The sequence below is a fragment of the Equus caballus genome, chromosome 3 (assembly GCF_041296265.1).
Source record: "Equus caballus isolate H_3958 breed thoroughbred chromosome 3, TB-T2T, whole genome shotgun sequence".
In the NCBI taxonomy this organism is placed as follows: Eukaryota; Metazoa; Chordata; class Mammalia; order Perissodactyla; family Equidae; genus Equus; species Equus caballus.
This window is the reverse complement of record NC_091686.1, coordinates 55,353,146-55,370,623: the sequence shown is the minus strand read 5'-3', so window position 1 is coordinate 55,370,623 and position 17,478 is coordinate 55,353,146. Positions and strand designations below refer to the sequence as shown.

General features: G+C 41.6%; 2 protein-coding genes and 1 long non-coding RNA gene across 13 annotated transcripts in view; 2 read left to right on the top strand and 1 right to left on the bottom strand.

Moving 5' to 3' along the window:
- Positions 1-2,508, top strand: part of HERC6 (HECT and RLD domain containing E3 ubiquitin protein ligase family member 6) — a 76,994-nt gene extending 74,486 nt beyond the window's left edge. For all 9 annotated transcript variants that reach the window (XM_070263426.1, XM_070263431.1, XM_070263428.1 and 6 more), the window contains 3 exons: positions 215-398; positions 487-589; positions 2,007-2,508. In XM_070263426.1, the coding sequence (XP_070119527.1) occupies positions 215-398; positions 487-589; positions 2,007-2,230 (511 nt within the window). In that variant the 3' untranslated portion in view covers positions 2,231-2,508. The remainder of the gene's footprint in view (positions 1-214; positions 399-486; positions 590-2,006) is intronic.
- Positions 1-7,032, bottom strand: part of LOC102150192 (uncharacterized) — a 35,517-nt gene extending 28,485 nt beyond the window's left edge. The window contains exon 1 of one of the 2 annotated variants that reach the window (XR_011437494.1): positions 6,666-7,032. This is a non-coding gene — a long non-coding RNA (uncharacterized lncRNA). The remainder of the gene's footprint in view (positions 1-6,665) is intronic. The other variant, XR_011437493.1, reaches the window with a different exon arrangement.
- Positions 6,755-17,478, top strand: part of HERC5 (HECT and RLD domain containing E3 ubiquitin protein ligase 5) — a 48,863-nt gene continuing 38,139 nt past the window's right edge. For both annotated transcript variants that reach the window (XM_070263424.1, XM_023637736.2), the window contains exons 1-7: positions 6,755-7,489; positions 9,757-9,877; positions 10,570-10,646; positions 12,991-13,212; positions 14,393-14,484; positions 14,747-14,877; positions 16,834-16,979. In XM_070263424.1, coding sequence (XP_070119525.1) covers positions 7,180-7,489; positions 9,757-9,877; positions 10,570-10,646; positions 12,991-13,212; positions 14,393-14,484; positions 14,747-14,877; positions 16,834-16,979 — 1,099 coding nt within the window. In that variant the 5' untranslated portion in view covers positions 6,755-7,179. The remainder of the gene's footprint in view (positions 7,490-9,756; positions 9,878-10,569; positions 10,647-12,990; positions 13,213-14,392; positions 14,485-14,746; positions 14,878-16,833; positions 16,980-17,478) is intronic.

Genomic DNA, 17,478 nt, shown 5'->3' with positions numbered 1-17,478 from the left:
GCAAACCAAAGTCTTAATCCTTCTGCTGTATTCTCCAACGTTCCTTTTTCTAGCTGACCAGATGATTTTATATCCCTGCGTAGTACAGGGTTGTGTACTATGCAGAAGTAACTTACTTTTTTCTCAATAAAAATGGTAAAAAGGGCAAAGTAGAGACTATTTTAGTCACTGGCAAAGTATGTTAATGGCCTTTTTTTTTTTCACTTCCCTCAAGGAAAGACTATGTTTCTAAGTGTGTTGATTATGTTTTCAACACGTCTGTAAAGGCAGTTTATGAGGAATTTCAGAGAGGGTTTTATAAAGTCTGTGACAAGGAGATACTTCGACATTTCCAGCCTGAAGAACTAATGACAGCAATAGTTGGAAATACTGATTATGACTGGGAACAGTTTGAAAAGGTAGGTGATAACTAACGTGCCCCCCGTTCTTCCAAACAACTTCTATACATTCCCCCTAAAAACAATTTTTCTCCCTCTTTTTCTCAAGAATTCAAAATATACTCTACCCTACCACAAATCACATCGTACCATAGTGATGTTTTGGAAAGCTTTTCATGCATTAACGTTGGAGGAAAAGAAAAAATTCCTTTGTAAGTATTATTTATAAATGCATCTATAGTTACTCATCTTTTTAAAAGATAAATGTCTTATTTGGGATGAAGTCATTATTCATGGTGGGTCACACATGTTAATAGCAAAGCAAGGATTAGAACCCAGGTTTCTTGACTTGTAGACCAGTGTTCTTTCTATGACATAAGCCTGTGTCCTCTTTTTTAAAAAATGATAATAATAATAAAGATATTGCCATTTTACTACTGTCTCCACACTGACTCTAATCCCACCTCCAATTTTAGTTTGTATCTTCTTTGTTCACTCTTGTTGGCTCCTAATCAAGCCTTTTCTCGCACATTCCTATCTTGATTTAATTATCTAAGTCCGATGGAATTAGGACAACATAAACTGTCTCTAATACTATTTTAGAAATCATATCAATAGCAATGACCACTGCTGGTAATAATAATAACAGCATTTATTGTGTACTTATTCCCTGCCAGGCATTGTACTGATCACTTTATGTCTGCTGCCTCCGTTTATCCTCATAGCAACCTTGTGAAGTAGGTACTTTTATTTTTCCCCATTTTGGATATGGGGAAAAAGAGGCAGGAGGCATTTAGTAGCTTGCCTGTGTTCAGACAGCTGGTGAGTGTCAGAACGAGAATTTGAACCCGGCAGGCTGATCCGAAGCCCAGGCTCTGGGCCACTAAGCTATGTGGCCTTGTGGTGTGAGAACTTCTCTTGGTGGAAACCCTGAGGTTTCCCTAGGACAGATTTACTGACTTATTATCTTACCTTTTCATCCCAGTTTTCAGTTCCTCCTGACATACACATCTTTTTTCTTGCTATTTGTTGTTGCTCCTGAGGATGCTGGAGGACAATTCCAACTTTTCCACAAACGCAACCTACTTCTCCACAAGCCCAAACTACCTTTCTAATCTTTTCTCTTAACGGGAAACTTTTGCTTCAGCCCAGTGGTTCTACTGTCTGTACATTCAGTGAGTGCACTGACATCTGCCTACCTCTGGCTTTTTCTTGGCTTTTTCCCCCAGCCTTGAAAGCTCACCCATCTCCTCTCCTTGAGAAGTCACAAGGCAGACGTGACGTGTGAAGTCTCCCTGCTACCCCAGCCTGGCGCCTCTCTCCCGACCTGAGTCTCGGGGCTTCATTAGGCTCGTCACCTCAGACTTGCAGCTGAGCCACATTAAACTTCACTGTATCTTGCTACTGTCGTTTCATGTATGTAATTTCTCCCCAGCTAGACCATGAACTCATTGAGGACAAAGACCAAATGTCATGATTTTTCTATGCTCCGCAGGGTCCTGTGCAGTTCTCTGTGCTCAAGGGCACTCTCAATAGATATTAATTGAATGAAGTGACTAATGGCTTCCTTTTTATTTTAAGTTTTGCTCTGTCTATGAAATATCTTAACCAAAGTTTATTTCTGTCTAGTTTTTCTTACAGGAAATGATAGGTTGCCTATAAGAGGCCTACAGGAAGTGGGAATCCTATTTCGCTGTCCTGAAACCTTCAGTGAAAGAGATCACCCAAGATCATTAACCTGTCATAACATTCTGGACCTCCCTGAATATTCTACAATGAGAAGAATGAAGGAAGCACTTCAAGTAGCCATCAACAGCAACAGAGGATTTGTCTCACCCGTGGTCACACAGTGATGGTCACCTGTGAGAGTCTGCTTGAGGCCTCAGCTTCTCAGGTCCTCCCACCCTTGGATTCCTCTGATTTTTTCTAGGTCTAATAGTACAAAGGGTTGATGGATTTTAGTTAGAATTAGTGGACAAATGTTGGGATAAACAATAAAGTGATGAATCAATGATGATATTTAACGAATCAACATTTCCTGATCCCTAAACTTGCTATGAGAATGTTTGCTTTTTACTGGATTATTTCCTGAACAATAATCATTTAAAAATAAACTGAGTATTAAAAGCTACCGGATAGTTTTTTTTAAAATACTGCACATCTAATAAACACTGTCTGCAAATATGAAAGTCATCCTGAAGTTTGAAAAAGTAAAAATATAAACTCATTCAACATGTTTTTGAGACATGTAGAAGTACTTTTTATATTCTGGAATGACTCTAGAGTTTTGATTTTAGCCAACTGATGAATAATTTATTTGGAAAATTAAATGTTAAGGGATTCAGTAATTCATGGAATAATTACTTATGCAAAATACTGTGTTCCAAGAATCATTCTAAATGCAGATTATCATTATTTTGGTTAAACACTGAACCCAACCAGGAGCTCCTGTCTAATTGTAAGTGGGGAAAAGGAAGAACATGAACTATGTCTCAGCATCTTGGCTATAGAATGATTTAAAAGAGAAATATAAGTACGGAAATGGCCAAGGAACTTTGTGGACCAGTTCTATCTCATATTCAATTTCAAACTGTATGCTGTTCTCTAAACGCCTGCTGTTATCCCAAACCACATACAGAAGCCTTGTGTTGGTGGTCCTTTTGGACAAAGTCCACACTGGGGTTGATACTGAACCTCTTAATCTCAAATTCATGTGCCCAATATGCAGTAAGCCAATCACTGAGACATCCATGCTTGGAGATGGAGAAAGGTTTATTTGAATTGGCCAAAATGAGAAGGTGGGAGCATGAGTCCGCTGAAATCCACCTTAATAGGAACAGAAAACGGGGTTTTATAGAGCTAAGGGCCTTGGCTGGAGGAGCTTCGGAGAAAGAAGGGGTCACTCCCAATAAGCCCCTGGGCAATTGGACTTCCAGGCATCAGCAGCAGCTGGGGGCCAGCCATTGTGATCACACCCTCCCCAAAGGCACTCTTTCATCTGCAAATCAAGTTCACAAACCCCTGAGACCTCTGAGTCACCCCTCAAGTTAAACAAGAAAACAGCAAATTGACAAGATTCAATATGTCTGTGTTGGGAACAAGGTTGAAAGACAAGCATGTTCTTATTGAATATCTACACTAACCCTCAGGTTCCCCACTTCAGGGTGCTGATGTGGAAAGAGGGCAGGATCACCTGAGGACAGACAGAACAGAGACAGAGAATTCACCAAGGACATTAGAACGAGAGGTGGTCTGGAGCCCCCAGCGAATCCTCAGTTACCTCTGACATGTCTGGTTTCTACAACAAATGGAATGAAGGCCCAGATGTATTCTATTTGCATTTTAAGGGAAAAGGTCGCCTCTAAATCTGAGGCATCCCCTAGGCACCTGACTTGTGGGTTGTGTTTCTCAGGCCTTTCAACTCCAGCATTACTTTTTCTAATGCAAATGGGTGAACTGTACTAAACATTTAAGGGAAAGACAGTACCAATTCTTCACACACTCTTTCAGAAAACAGAGAGAGAGGGAACACTTCCCAATTAATTCTATGATGCCAGCATATTACCCTAATACCAAAACCAGACAAAGACGTTACAGAAAAAGAAAACTATAAATATCTCCAATGAACACAGACAAAAATCTTTTACAAAATTTTAACATATCAAACATATCCAACAAAATGTAAAAAGCATAATACCTTGTGACCAAGAGGGGTTTGGTCCAGAACTACATTTGAAAATCCATTATATTTCACTGTAATTGACAAAGAAAAATCATGTAATTACCTCAATAGAGGCAGGAAAAAAACCTGACAAAATTCAATAGCCACTCATGTATGATAAATACTGTTAGGAAACTAGGACCAGAAGGAACTCTCTCCACCTGATAGAGCCTACACACGGCTAACTTCATACTTAATGGTGAAAGACTGAATGCTTTCCTACCGAAACTGGGAATAAGGCAAGGATGTCTGTTATCGCTTCTATTCAATGCTGTACGAGTTCATACAATAGGGCAAAGAAAAGGAAAAAAAAAGCCGTAATGATTGGAAAAGAAAAAGTAAAACTATCTTATTTATAGACTACATGGTCATCTGTAGAAGATTCTAAGGGATCTACAAAAATATTACTAGAACTATTAAATAAATACAGAAAGGTCTTATGATTCAAGGTTAATATATGAAAATTAATTGTATTTCTATATACTCACAACAATCATAACTTGAAATTTTAAAAAGTACCATTTGTAGTATCATCCAAAAAATAAGAAACACTTAAGGATAAATTTAACAGCGCTGGTCTAGTGGTTAAGATTTGGCGCTCTCACTCCCATGGCCCAGGGTTCATTTCCCGGTCAGGGAACCACACCACCCTTCTGTGGGTTGTCACACTGTGGCAACGGCTGCGTGTTGCTGTGATGCTGAAAGCTATGCCACTGAGACTTCAAATACCAGCAGGGTCACCCATGGTGGACAGGTTTCAGTGGAGCTTCCAGACTAGATCAACTAAGAAGGAGGACCTGGCCACCCACTTCCAAAAAATTGGCCATGAAAATCCTATGAATAGCAGCAGTGCACTGCGAAAAAGACCAGGCAGCATTCCTCTGCTATATACAGGGTCGCTAAGAGTCAGAATCAATGCAACAGCGCCACCAACAAAAATGTAACAAAATACGTTTGATTGTACGCTGAAAACTAGAAAATACTGCTGAAAGAGATTAAAGAAGCTTTAAATTAATAGGGAGATATGCTCATAGACAGGAGAATCAATATTATTAGCATGTCAGTTCTTCCCAAATTGTTCTAATTTAGTGCAATCTCAAAATCCCTGCATTCTGTTTGCTAGAAATTGATAAACTGATCCTAAAGTATATACGGACATACAAAGGACCTAAAATAGCCAAAACAGCACTGAGGAAGGACAATGGGGCAGCACTTGAATGAAGTGATTTTGAGACTTAACTGGCATCCACAGTAATCAAGGCAGTGTGATACTGGAGTAAGAATGGACACACAGATCAATGGAACACAATAAAAAAATCCAGAAATAAATCCAATCACACACACCTAACAGAGTTTTGACAAAGATGCCAAGACAATTCAATGGGAGAAAGGCAGGCTGGAACAAGCGGAAATCCTTAAGGAAAACAATGAACCTCTACTCTTACCTCACGCCATAAAGAACAGCAATTCATTTGAAATGTAACAAAGATCTAAAACTATAAGACTTCTAGAAGATAACACATGAGAAAATCTTTGTAACCTTGGGTTAAGCACTGATTTTTTTTTAAGTAAGACCAAAAAAAGGCATGAACTATGCAAAAGAAAAAAATGGATAAATTGCATCAAAATTAAAAACTCTAGCTCTTCAAAAGACATTTTTAATAAAATTAAAAGGCAGGGCAAAGACTGGTAGAAAACATTTCAAAACACATCTCTAATAAAGAACTTGACACATAACATAAAGAACTCATATATAAAAAACTTTTAGATAATGAGCAATCAAATTAATAAATGGGCAAAAGATGTGAATGGACACATCACCAAAGAAAAGATAGAGATTAGCACTAATAAGCACAAGAAAAGATGCTCAACATCATTAATCATTAGGGAAATGGCAATTAAAGCCACAATAAGATACCACTATAGACCACTGCATTTGCTAAAATTAACAACACTGACAACACCAAATGTTGACAAGGATATAGAACGACTGGATCTCCCATAAACTGAAGGGAATGCAAAATGATATATCACTTTAGAAAAGTTTGGCAGTTTCTTATAATGATATTCATGTATTTACCATATGACAGCAATTCTGTTTTGAGGTATTTACCCAAAATAAATGAGAACATTTATCCGTTCAAAGACTTGTTCACAAATATTCATAGCATCTCTATTCATTGTAGCCAAAAACTGGAAAGGGCTGAAATGCCCATCACTTGGTGAATGGATAAACAAATTGTGCTTTATACATATGACGGAATACCACTCAACAATCACAAAACAATAACGACAACAACAAAGAACTACTGATGAAACCCAAGATCACCCTCAAAAGCATTATGCCGAGTGGAAAAATGCAGACACAAAAGACTGCACAGGTTTGATTCCATTTGTAAGAAATTCCAGGAAAGGAAAACTATATTGACAGAAAGCCGATCACTGGTTGCCCGGCAAACACAGTGTAGGCGGAGAGACTGGCCGCTTAGTTCTCTTTTTCAGTTTCCCCGCGATCCTGAGGCAGAGCCTGCAACAGAGAATCCTTAGCAAACTTGAACTTTACTTACCGCAACAGTTCCTGGAAATTCTGCAAGTCCGCCTGTGTCAGGGCTCCTCCTAGTGGAATTGCTGTGTTTCTTTGAAAGCCACTTGGTCCGGGAGTTCAGGTGGCCACTGCCCGCCTGGGGACATCTTCTCCGCCCTGCCCACCCACCTCGTCACCTGCCAGCGCCCTTGTTTACTCTGGCCGCCTCCCAAGCCATTTCTTGAATCGTTCCAATTTCTCTTTCCTTCTCCACTTCGATTCTGCCCCTTTAAAAAAAAAAAATCAGTTTCGTTTCTCATTTAAACTGCCGGCTCCGCCCCCAAACAGCGCACTCGGAGCCGACGGCGGAGCGGGGACGCAGCAGGGCAGGCTGCGGTCCTCGACGCCGCGGTGCGCTCCGCGAGCTCCGGGTGCAGCGGGCGCGCTTCGGCCTCGGCCGTTTCCCGCTCTCTTCTTGCCTCGAGGCCGGCTGGAGCTCCTTCTCCTCCGAAGGTCCTGAGAGCAGAGGCGCGGCGGTGGAACCCGGGAAAGCGGCGATGGAGCGGGGGTCACGGAGGAGGTCGCGGGGCGGCGCGCGCTCGGCGCTCAGGCCGGCCGCCGCGTCCCGGCCCGCCGCATCCCGGCCCCCAGCGTCTCGGCCCCCCGCGTCCCGCTCCGCGGAGCCGCCGGGCGCGCAGCTCTGGCTGTTCCCCAGCGCCGCGGGCCTGCGCAGCGCGCTGCCCCGGAGGACCGAGGCGACGCGCCAGATGTGCTGCACGCGCGGGCGCCTGGCGGTGCTGGAGCGCGGCGGGGCCGGCGTCGCTGTCCACCAGCTGCCGGCGGGGAGCGACGGCGCCAGGAAGCCCAGTGAGTGGGGCCGGGCAGCGCCCGCTCCGTCCTTTCGCCTGGGCTGGGGATGTGAGGATGGGGGCTGGAGCTGGGGCCCGCACGGACGCTTCTGTCCAGAGGGGCCGGAGCTGTGGGTGTGCAGTCCTCCTCTAAACGGGAAGGAAGGCTCAGAGGGGACCCGAGGCCGCAGCAGTCCCCGGTGGCCGCAGAAACGCGCCGGGCGGCGATGGTTTTCGCGTTTGGCGCGTGCGGCATCCCTGAGCTCTCCTTTATCCCGGCTGCTGGTTGGCGCGGAGTTGGCGGGACGGCAGCGAGAAATCCATCGTCGGCTCCTCCGGTTGCCGCGCGGAGGGAGGCGGTGTCCAGGCAGCATCTTCATCTTAGCCAGTCTGCCTTTATCGTTGGTTTCTGTTCCCCGTCTGGTTTTTCACTTACTCCTTGTCAGAACATACCTGCTCCGATTTTGTGAACCTTTGGAGAATAGAGTTATCTTGTTCTCAGTGATAATATCTTACATTTGCAAGCAGTTTAAACAAACAGTTGCGCTTCTCCAAGGAGGTCATCTCCGTAGAGATTAGGTCAGGCACGGTGGCTCGGAACTTTTAGGTGGGGGAAAGCAAATGGCCACATTTTTAATCTTAAAAATTTTGCCCATCGGTTGAGTGAAGGAAATGATATTTTCCTAAAGTTGTTCGTTTTGCTTTTAACTTGAACGAAGTCGAGCATCTTTTCTTTTTTCGGTTGGTCATTTGGATTCCTTTGAGGTGAACTACCTGTTCATATCTTTGCCCGGCTTTTAAAGAATTGAATTATTAGTCTTTTTCTTATTTATTTGGAAGAGTTATTTGAATATTGAGTAAGAATAGCCCTTTGTCGGTCATATACGTTGTAATGTTTTTCCCAACGTGCCTTTAGTTGATGTTATTTTATAATCGGCTTCCGTTATCAATCTTTTCTTTTAAGGAGGTTTGTGGATTTTGTGTTGTTAGAAGGCTGTCCACACTCCAAGTTTTTTTTTTTAATGTACTCATCTTTATAGTCGTTTTAAACTTTTATTTTTCAAGCGAATGCTTTTTTTTTTGAGGAAGATTAGCCCTGAGCTAACATCCGCCACCAATCCTCCTCTTTTTGCTGAAGAAGACTGGCCCTGAACTAACTTCTGTGCCCATCTTCCTCCACTTTATATGTGGGACGCCTGCCACAGCATGGCCTGGCCAGCGGTGCCATGTCTGCGCCCAGGATCCGAACCGGTGAAACCCTGGGTCGTCAAAGCGGAGCGCGCGAACTTAACCACCGGCCATTTAAAGCTAAAATTTTTGATACCCTTGGAAATTATTTTGACCTAAGGAGTGGGGTAGGGGATCTGGATTTATTTGTTTCTCCAGGTGGTTAGCCCCATGTCCCAATACCTTTTTTGAATAACTCTTCTTCTTTTCAACTGATTTGAAATGCTGAGTCTGTAAAAAACATTAGTCTGTTGGGCCATTTCTTCTTTATTACCCAACTGTTTTGGTTCTCCTAGCGTTTGTAGTATGAAGTGGCTTTTGCTTTGAGATTTTTACATGAATGGATGCTATTTCATTATAACTGAAAAGTGAAAGTCCCAAATCTAACCTACTTTAATTTTTGTGAACAAATTAAATGAGATAAAAGTAAATGGTAAGTAGTGGACGAATTTAAATATGTTAACTTTTGGAAGGGGCTAAATATGCACTAATGCCAGTAAAAACTATTTTAACAGCATCTTCTTTAAAGTGATCCTCCAAACACAACTCTTCGTTTTAAGAATATAGGCCTTGGCTCCTGTAAGGAGCAGTCAGAAGGGGCTTGTTACTGTTATTTGTTCTGTTTTTGGAAAGAGTATATTTCAGAATACACAATGTATTTGCTCCTAAAATGAGCTTTGTTGCCCAAAAATTAAGTTATATTTTCTTACTGACTTTTTAATTTCGATTACTTCAAATTTAGTTTCTCTGTCTCAACTCAGTAAACATGAATCTAAAAGCAAATATTTAACTGGCTATTTTAAAAGTATATTCAGTATAAAACAAAGTATGAATCAATGGTTTCCCAAATTAAAAAAAAATCCATTGTCAAGACAATAGTCATTGCTAATTTGTCTGCTTTCCGGACTTGAATTTTCTTTAAAGAAAAGTTCATGTTAAGTCAAAAGTTGTCTAGTTGAAATTTTCCTCCAGTTGTTTGAAGTGTATTGTATGAAATCAGTAATAATAGTGTGCAATCATCAGAGTGACGATAGCTGTCTGGTTGGATTTGCTCTGCAGAGTGCATTAAGTTAGGAAGAAAAATGAAGATCCATTCCATGGACCAAGGAGCAGAGCACTTGCTGGTTTTATCCTCAGATGGAAAACCATTTGAGTACAACTATAGCATAGAACATGCCAGGTAGGGAACTTTTTTCTTCTGTTAAAAATTATTTAAATTTTACTCAGAAGGCAATCATAATTTTTGTAGGAAAATGTAACATTATATGATTTTTGTCCTCTGCTTTATTTAGTGGCATCTTAAATAAACCATGGATTCTGAACTGACCAGTGAAATCCGTCAGTAAACTACAAAGCAGTTTATGTCTCCTAGGGCACGTGTCATGTGTTGCTTGGACATTTAAGGGAAATGCTTAGTTAGTCTGCCTAGCCCCAAGTTGGATTTTCACATTCATTAACTCATTGATCCTCATAATAATCCTACAAGTTAAATTTCCAGAAATAAAAGTTTTCAACCTAGAGAAAAAAATAATGTATTATCTTGGAATGATTTGTGAGACTTTTTCCTAGTAGGTCATGTGAATTACAACTTATTTTCATCTTGTATTATTCCTGCATCATAAAATTATTGTTTGCAAAAGCGTCTTAGAATCGTCTTATCACAATTATATAATGCACATTATTTTCCTTTTAAACCTAAAAGGAAAACCTAAATATATAGTATTTTTTATAATTTTAGATGTAGTGAATGTGAAGCAGTAAATTAAAATTTTTTTCTTGTGCTTCGGTCCTTATTAAGTACAGTTAATAATTCTAACATCGATGTAGTGACTTTCATTATGGTGATCAACATAAAATATTTTTTTTCATCAGGTTTCAATGCGTTTTACAAGAAAAAAATATAATTCAGATCACATGTGGAGATTATCATTCTCTTGCACTTTCAAAAGGTACCTCTCTGGAATATTAATTGTTTTTTAGAGGGAGTAAATGTGTTTATCTGTAGAATGTGTGCTTCACTTTGTAACAGGACACAAATATGGTTTTGAATTTGATATGGCTCGGAACGCTGTAAGGTACAAAATGAGAGAGAATCCTGGGCCTGTAGGTCCAGCCAGGTTTCCATCATTACTGTTCCTACATTTTGTTCTGTCAGCTGACAAAACTGAAACCGTTTAGTAATGAGCTTGATGTCCTTTATACAAGAGAAAACAGTCCGTGGAGCGGGGAGTGGGTGCCTCACGAGCAGTGGAGCGCTCTTCCCACGGGTTTGGGCAGGAGTAGGTTCTCTAGAGCTTTAGAAGCGCAACCCGCAGACAGGGCATGGTTGGCTGGGGCGCATGGCTGATCTTCTATAGAAAGATCAAGGAACAAGGAAGTAAGTATAGAGCAAGTACACAAAGGAAGGAAGTATAGAGCCCGGAACTGTCCTGATGTCTGGGCATCAACGGCTGACTGGATGTACCTACTGCATTTCTGGTCCAGCAGAGCATTTATAGGGACTCGAAAGTTCCGTTTGCTGACATGGCACTCCGGGCAGCAGCGGCTCCGTTTTGGGCCTGGAAATTTATTTCAACAGTTCCATGTTTTTATTTTTTACATATGAAACATGAAAACATTCTGAATAATTAAAATCATTCTTTCTCGAATCAGGACCAGGCGTGGGCAACCTTTTTCCAGAACCACCTTCCCTTTTCCTAGGGCTCTTCCACCTCCCATGGCAGGAGCTCAGGGTCTGCTTTTGTGGCCAGTTTGCAGGTCTCTGATGTGTTTTAACATTTTGAATTAGGGGATTCTCTCCAGCCCTTTATTATTTACTATTTCTTATCAGACACCATATTGGTGGTAAATGAAGCAGTGAATATGGATTATTTCCTGAAGAAATTTGACCATGGGAGGAATAATTAAGATAGGAGGGTGATAGAGGGAAATTCAGGGTCAAGGAAATTTTTTTTTTTAATATATAGGAGAGACATAAACATAAATTGAATGGAAACTGGGATTCAGGGGAAATAAATAATCAACTCTTTGACCTGTACTGAAGGCTCTGTTGAGGTTTGAGAGTATGAACTAGTATTGAAAAAAAATTGGCCTGGTCATTTGACTTCATCCATTCATGAACAGATATTTCCTATTGAGTATCTACGATGTTTAGGTTATAAAGATGAAACAGACACACTGTGTCTTCATGAAGCCCTAGGGTCTAGTGATGTGGAGAAGGGGATGGGCAGGGTTTATTACTGGTAAATCATGATCTGGGAAGGATGAAAGTTGGGGAAGCAAGAAAGGAACTGATGATGCTCATCATTATATTCCTGGTGGCTGGTAGGCACATGATAATTATGTTTGAAGGAAAGGCTCTGCCTCCCACCAGATCCTGCACAGTATCTTGCAAAGAGATGCTCGGTAAGCGTTAATTCTCTGATATATTTTTCCAGACTCCATTAGATATTGTCAACTCCATTAGATAATATCTAAGAACTTTTCTTGCAAACTCTGCTCCATATATTCAATTAATGGAAGAAGATGCTGACTTTCAAGATACTGTGCTGCAATTTCAAATGTGCTTTTCAGTTGTTTATTTAGGATCTTCAGGCACATGTGGGGGGTGGGAGGAGGCAGCAGTAGTTTTAGCTTTTATTTTCCTAGATGTAGAATGTTTCTGTTTTTCATGGGCTCCTCCTGTGGGTTTTTAAAAATAAGAATTTGTTGAATTTGATTATAATATGTTCAAATAGCTTCTTTCTACCTGTCTTTGTTTGGGCTGCTAGGAAAAAAACCCACAGACTGGGTGGCTTAAACAGCAGAAATTTCTTTCACACAGTTCTGCCGGCTGAAAGTCCAGCTCAGGGTGCTGGCAGATTTAGTGTCTGGTGAGGGCCCGTCCTCTTACATGGTGGAGAGGGCAAGAGAGCTCTCTGGGGTCTCTTATAAGAGCGCTAGTTGAATTCATGAGGGCTTCACCCTCATGATCTTACTTAATTCTAATCACCTCCCAAAGGCCCCACCTCCTAATGCATCACACTAAGGGTTAGGATTTCAACATATGAATCTGGGGGGGTAGGGCGACACAAACATTCAATCCATAACATTACCCTTTGAGGTAGGAGATAAGGAAGTATAATAAAAGAGATTCTTCTGTGTTTTTCTGACTCGGTCTATGGAATAGAGTCCTGTCAGTTTGAATGGGAGAGATTGTGATATTATACTATGGCTAGCATATGCAATGCCCTTAGGGTAATGTCTGCTGCTTGTTAAACTTAATAAGAGAGCATTCTCTTTGGTTATGTCAAGGTGGTGAGCTTTTTGCCTGGGGACAGAACACATACGGCCAGCTCGGAGTTGGAAGAACATTTGCATCAACCCCCACCCCGCAGATTGTGGAGCACCTCTCAGGAGTCCCCTTGGTTCAGATTTCTGCCGGAGAAGCCCACAGCATGGCCTTATCCATGTCCAGAAACGTTTACTCGTGGGGAAGAAATGATTGCGGACAGCTAGGCCTGGGCCACACCAACAGTATGGAAACATATTTTCAAATTGATATTATCAACAAATATATTTGTTAGATATGAGGTGAATTTAACACAGACCTCCCTGTGAAAAGAGGTTCAGATCCTTGCTTTGCTTTGCACTGTTCTTCCTGGTTCTGTCTGTCTTCAGGGCGGAATCAGTATGAGAGACGTGCAGAGTGTGGAAGAGGGTGCTGTAAATGAGACACGTGGCAGGGCTGAGTGGGAAAAGGGAAAACCGCGTTAGACTGCCGCTGTTCGAGTTAACTAACTGCAGGGCCTTACTGAGTCACTTAACTTTTCTCTAGGCTTTATTTTCTTTTTCTGTGAAGTGATGAATTTGGATGAAATGATCTCCAAGGTGCCAGTGCACTTAAATGTTTATTAATATAATTATACATATTATGATGAAAGGAAACTGAAATTCTGTTTCAAAACACACATATCCTAATCTTACTCTATAAGGTATTAATTACATCTGTACATACACACACATGAACAAACATGTAATTCCCATTATTGCGCTACGTCCACAAAGCAGATGGCAAGATTTCTCACGATCCCAGACACCTTATTAGAGTCTTCAGGGGTGGCAGACTCCGCTGCTTTGCCTGCTGTGGTGATACACACATTACCCCTGGACTCCTGGTCAAACGCTGCGTTTCTCCCCAACATGGTCCAGTGCTGACTACTCAGGAGGACCCATAAGTCAGTGTTAGAAAAATATTTAAAGGCAGGAAAGGAGTAAAGGACACTTAACCTATTTTTGCTGAATCTCCAAGTGCTTTGACAAGAAAATAATCGTGAAGGAGGAAGGAGGTAGGAGAAGGAGTGAGGCAGGGATACTGTAGTAGAGAATTTAAAACAAACAATCTTTATGTTCATTAAAAGGATAATTCTAGATGGGAGTTGGAAATATCAGATAAGTCAGGTTAAAAAGAGAACGGGCTCTGGGAAGCGGCCTGACGCTCTCTCAGGAGGGTGCCCCCAAGTGTGGCCCTTTGACCCCTGCCTCACCGCCCCTTTTAGGCCTACATAGAAAATGTCCAGCCTTTCTTGTCAGCACGAGTTGGGACTGTTATTGCTGGGCTGAGAGAAGGAGTCCAGGTTTTGACCAGCGGCACGGACTTCGGTGTAAAGCCCAGCGGCTCCTTTTGGTCGCTTCAGCTGCTCTTTCCCTTGCACAGATAAAGATTCTCCTTCCCTTATTGAAGCACTGGACAATCAGGAAGTTGAATTTCTCGCTTGTGGTGGCTCTCACACTGCACTGCTCACAAAGGTGGGTGTACCTTGTCTCTTCTTGACTGTAATTCTGGAAGAACTCTTTGCAGCGGGGAAAGCGCTAGAACATGGTGTGGGCAGTCATTGTTTCTGAGAGAAGAAAAGTCGTCACTTCCCGCATGCAGGACTGTCCTCCTGAGAATCTGGGGGCTTTGCTTTGATGGGGTTTTTATTAATTATTCACTGATGCCTTTGCCTCGGTGAATGTTACTTCTGTATCGTGTTTCTTTAGAATCTGACATGAAGTTCCCTTTCCTTAGGATGGGCTGGTGTTTACTTTTGGTGCTGGAAAATGTGGGCAACTCGGTCACAATTCAACACAGAATGAGTTAACACCCTGTTTGGTGACTGAGCTTGTTGGAAAGAGAGTGACCCAGATAGCATGTGGAAGGTAAGTGTCGATGAAAATTGATAAAATCAGTACAATATATCTACATAGGTAGTTTAATAAAATTGCCATCAGTTTTTGATTGGGATGAAAGTATCAAACATTTTCAAATAGATGAAAATGCTTAATTTACGTTATTAGATAATCATAATAAATCTTTATTTTAGTATAGATATTTGTTGTCCTTGACTTTTTTTAAATGAACAAATATAATTCATTTTCTGGTGCCCCTTTATTGAAATACCTTTGTAACTGTTCAAAGGCACTTTTATCTTTAAGAAAAATAAGTCAACATTTATTTGGGAAAAAATAAACACAAATCACAAAGGATTCATTGATGTAATCACTCTTTCTCATAACCCCTCAGGGGGTCAGCATACCTTGTTACCATAGTTCTCTGAGAGTGACCACAGTAAGGTATAAGACAAAGTCAGTGGTAGTTTGAGTGGAATATTCAGAGAAGTTTGATTTTCAAAGCTCTTTTTTTTTTTTTAAACTAAAGCAGAAAAACTTGCTCAAACTCCTTGGTTTGCTTAATTATTTTCTTCGTTGAACATCAGATTCATCAGTACGTTTCTCTGTCTTGGTGGGGTTAAGGAATATTTTCAGCCAGGGACACTTATTCTTTTGGGTAATTGTTTCCTCACTAAAAATAAGCAAATTCAGACCCTATCTGAATATTTGGCTCATTTGTTTGTTTACTAAAACCTTTACTATAAAAAACTGGTTATGTGCTTTCAGTCTGTAGATATGTTCTCTTATGATCTTGGAGTAAAATTACATAAATGGATATTATTGGGTAGACCAGATTATTAGGATGGTATGATTCTCTGCGTTCCATGTCTCTCTGTTAACTGAAGAAACATCGCTGCTGTGGATTTTTCATAGCACACATTCCTCTGAGCGGCATGCGTTACAAGAGGAGTTGTCACATTAGTTAGATAGGTCTTAATGCAAACCAGGACAGTACCCCTAATAACACAGGAGAATTCCCTGGAAAGGCCCACAGAACTCACTAAAAGCTGTCATACTTGCGGTCACGTTTATTACAAGAAGAGGATACAAATTAGAACTGTTAAAGAAAGAGACACATAGGCCAGAGTCTGGGAGGGGTCCCTACAAGGAGCTTCTGGTGTCCACTCCCCTTGGAACCGTGGAAGGTGTTACCTCCTCCTGGCCCAAAACATGACAATGCCTAGAGTATTGCCAACCAGGGAAGCTCACCTCAGTCCAAAGGGGTTTCACAGTTAGGCATGGCCTACGTGAATCATGGCCCACACGGTTGAACTCAGCCTCCAGCCTCTTCCTCCCTGTACGTTGGGCTTACTCACAGCCAGAGGGGCTCTCTGTGAGCCACCTGGGTATGCTATTAGGTGTGGTCTCGGGCCCACCATGAATAACACAGCACTGCTATCACTTGGGAGATTCTAAGAGTTAAGAGGTTACCTCCCAGGACCTGAGGACAAAGTCTGGACCTCTGTTTGAGCAAGGCCAGGTTCTTTACTTACACCTCTGTGTAGTGGGAGAGACCATCCAGCAAGTGGGTCAGAAAATCAGTGTGACAGAGGTCTTTGGGACATAAAGTGGGAGCTCAGAGAGGATCACCTAATTCTGTCCTCCAGGATGGGGAGAGAAAGGACTAAGAGATGGTTTCCAAGAGGTGGTGGCTCTCAAGCCAAGGCTTGAAAAGGTAGAAGACAAGGGGAGATGCTCGTTGCTGCCAAAGGGACCTCCATTTGCCAGGGGGTTCCTCATGGCCTTGGGCAGACTTAGGGCTTGCAGAATCTTCTCAGCCACATATTAATAATTGTTTAGTTTCCAGATGGCTAATTTCATCCACTGGGAGTTGGTTAACTAGTTTCACTCACTGGGTAACGTAAGTTCAGCAGTTTACCCTGTTGGTGCATGTGCTCATCATTGCGGATAATTGAGAATTGACTCTGTGCTTTTATTTCATAGGCGGCACACACTTGCCTATGTTTCTGATTTGGGGAAGGTCTTTTCTTTTGGTTCTGGAGAAGGAGGACAACTGGGGAATGGTGCAACACATCATCAGCTGATACCACTTCCCATGAAATTGCCATCAAATGAAGAACTCAAATTTGGTAAATTCTGTAGGAGCACAGGATTTGGGATAAACACCTTTGTCAAGAAACTGATTTTTCTGTGTGTAAGGTGGCAAGAAAAGAAATGTATGACTATGAAGGGAGTTTCTTTAAACATGGGTTTCATTTTTTCACTTGTAAACAGTTTAAAATATCCAATCTAACTTTATCAAGTCAGAATAGCCATTAGTTTTCTCTTGCCCCATCAGATTAAGATTAATGTGGACTTAAAGTGACACAACATAAAATAGACTGTGGATTCAGAGGCATGTGCAGCTCTGATTCCAGTTTGCAGGAGGTTCGTTCATTCCACAGTGAAGGGTTTTCCTGCCTGGTTAAATTGACTCAACCATGTAAAACCCTCAGAATGATGAGCAGCTGACATGCTGGGCGCTGTAACTGCGCTTGACACTTAGGTGTTTATCTCACCAATCCTTAAACAGTTCTGAGAGATATGTACTCCCAGGCCCATTTTACTGGAGGGTACAGAGCCTGGGGA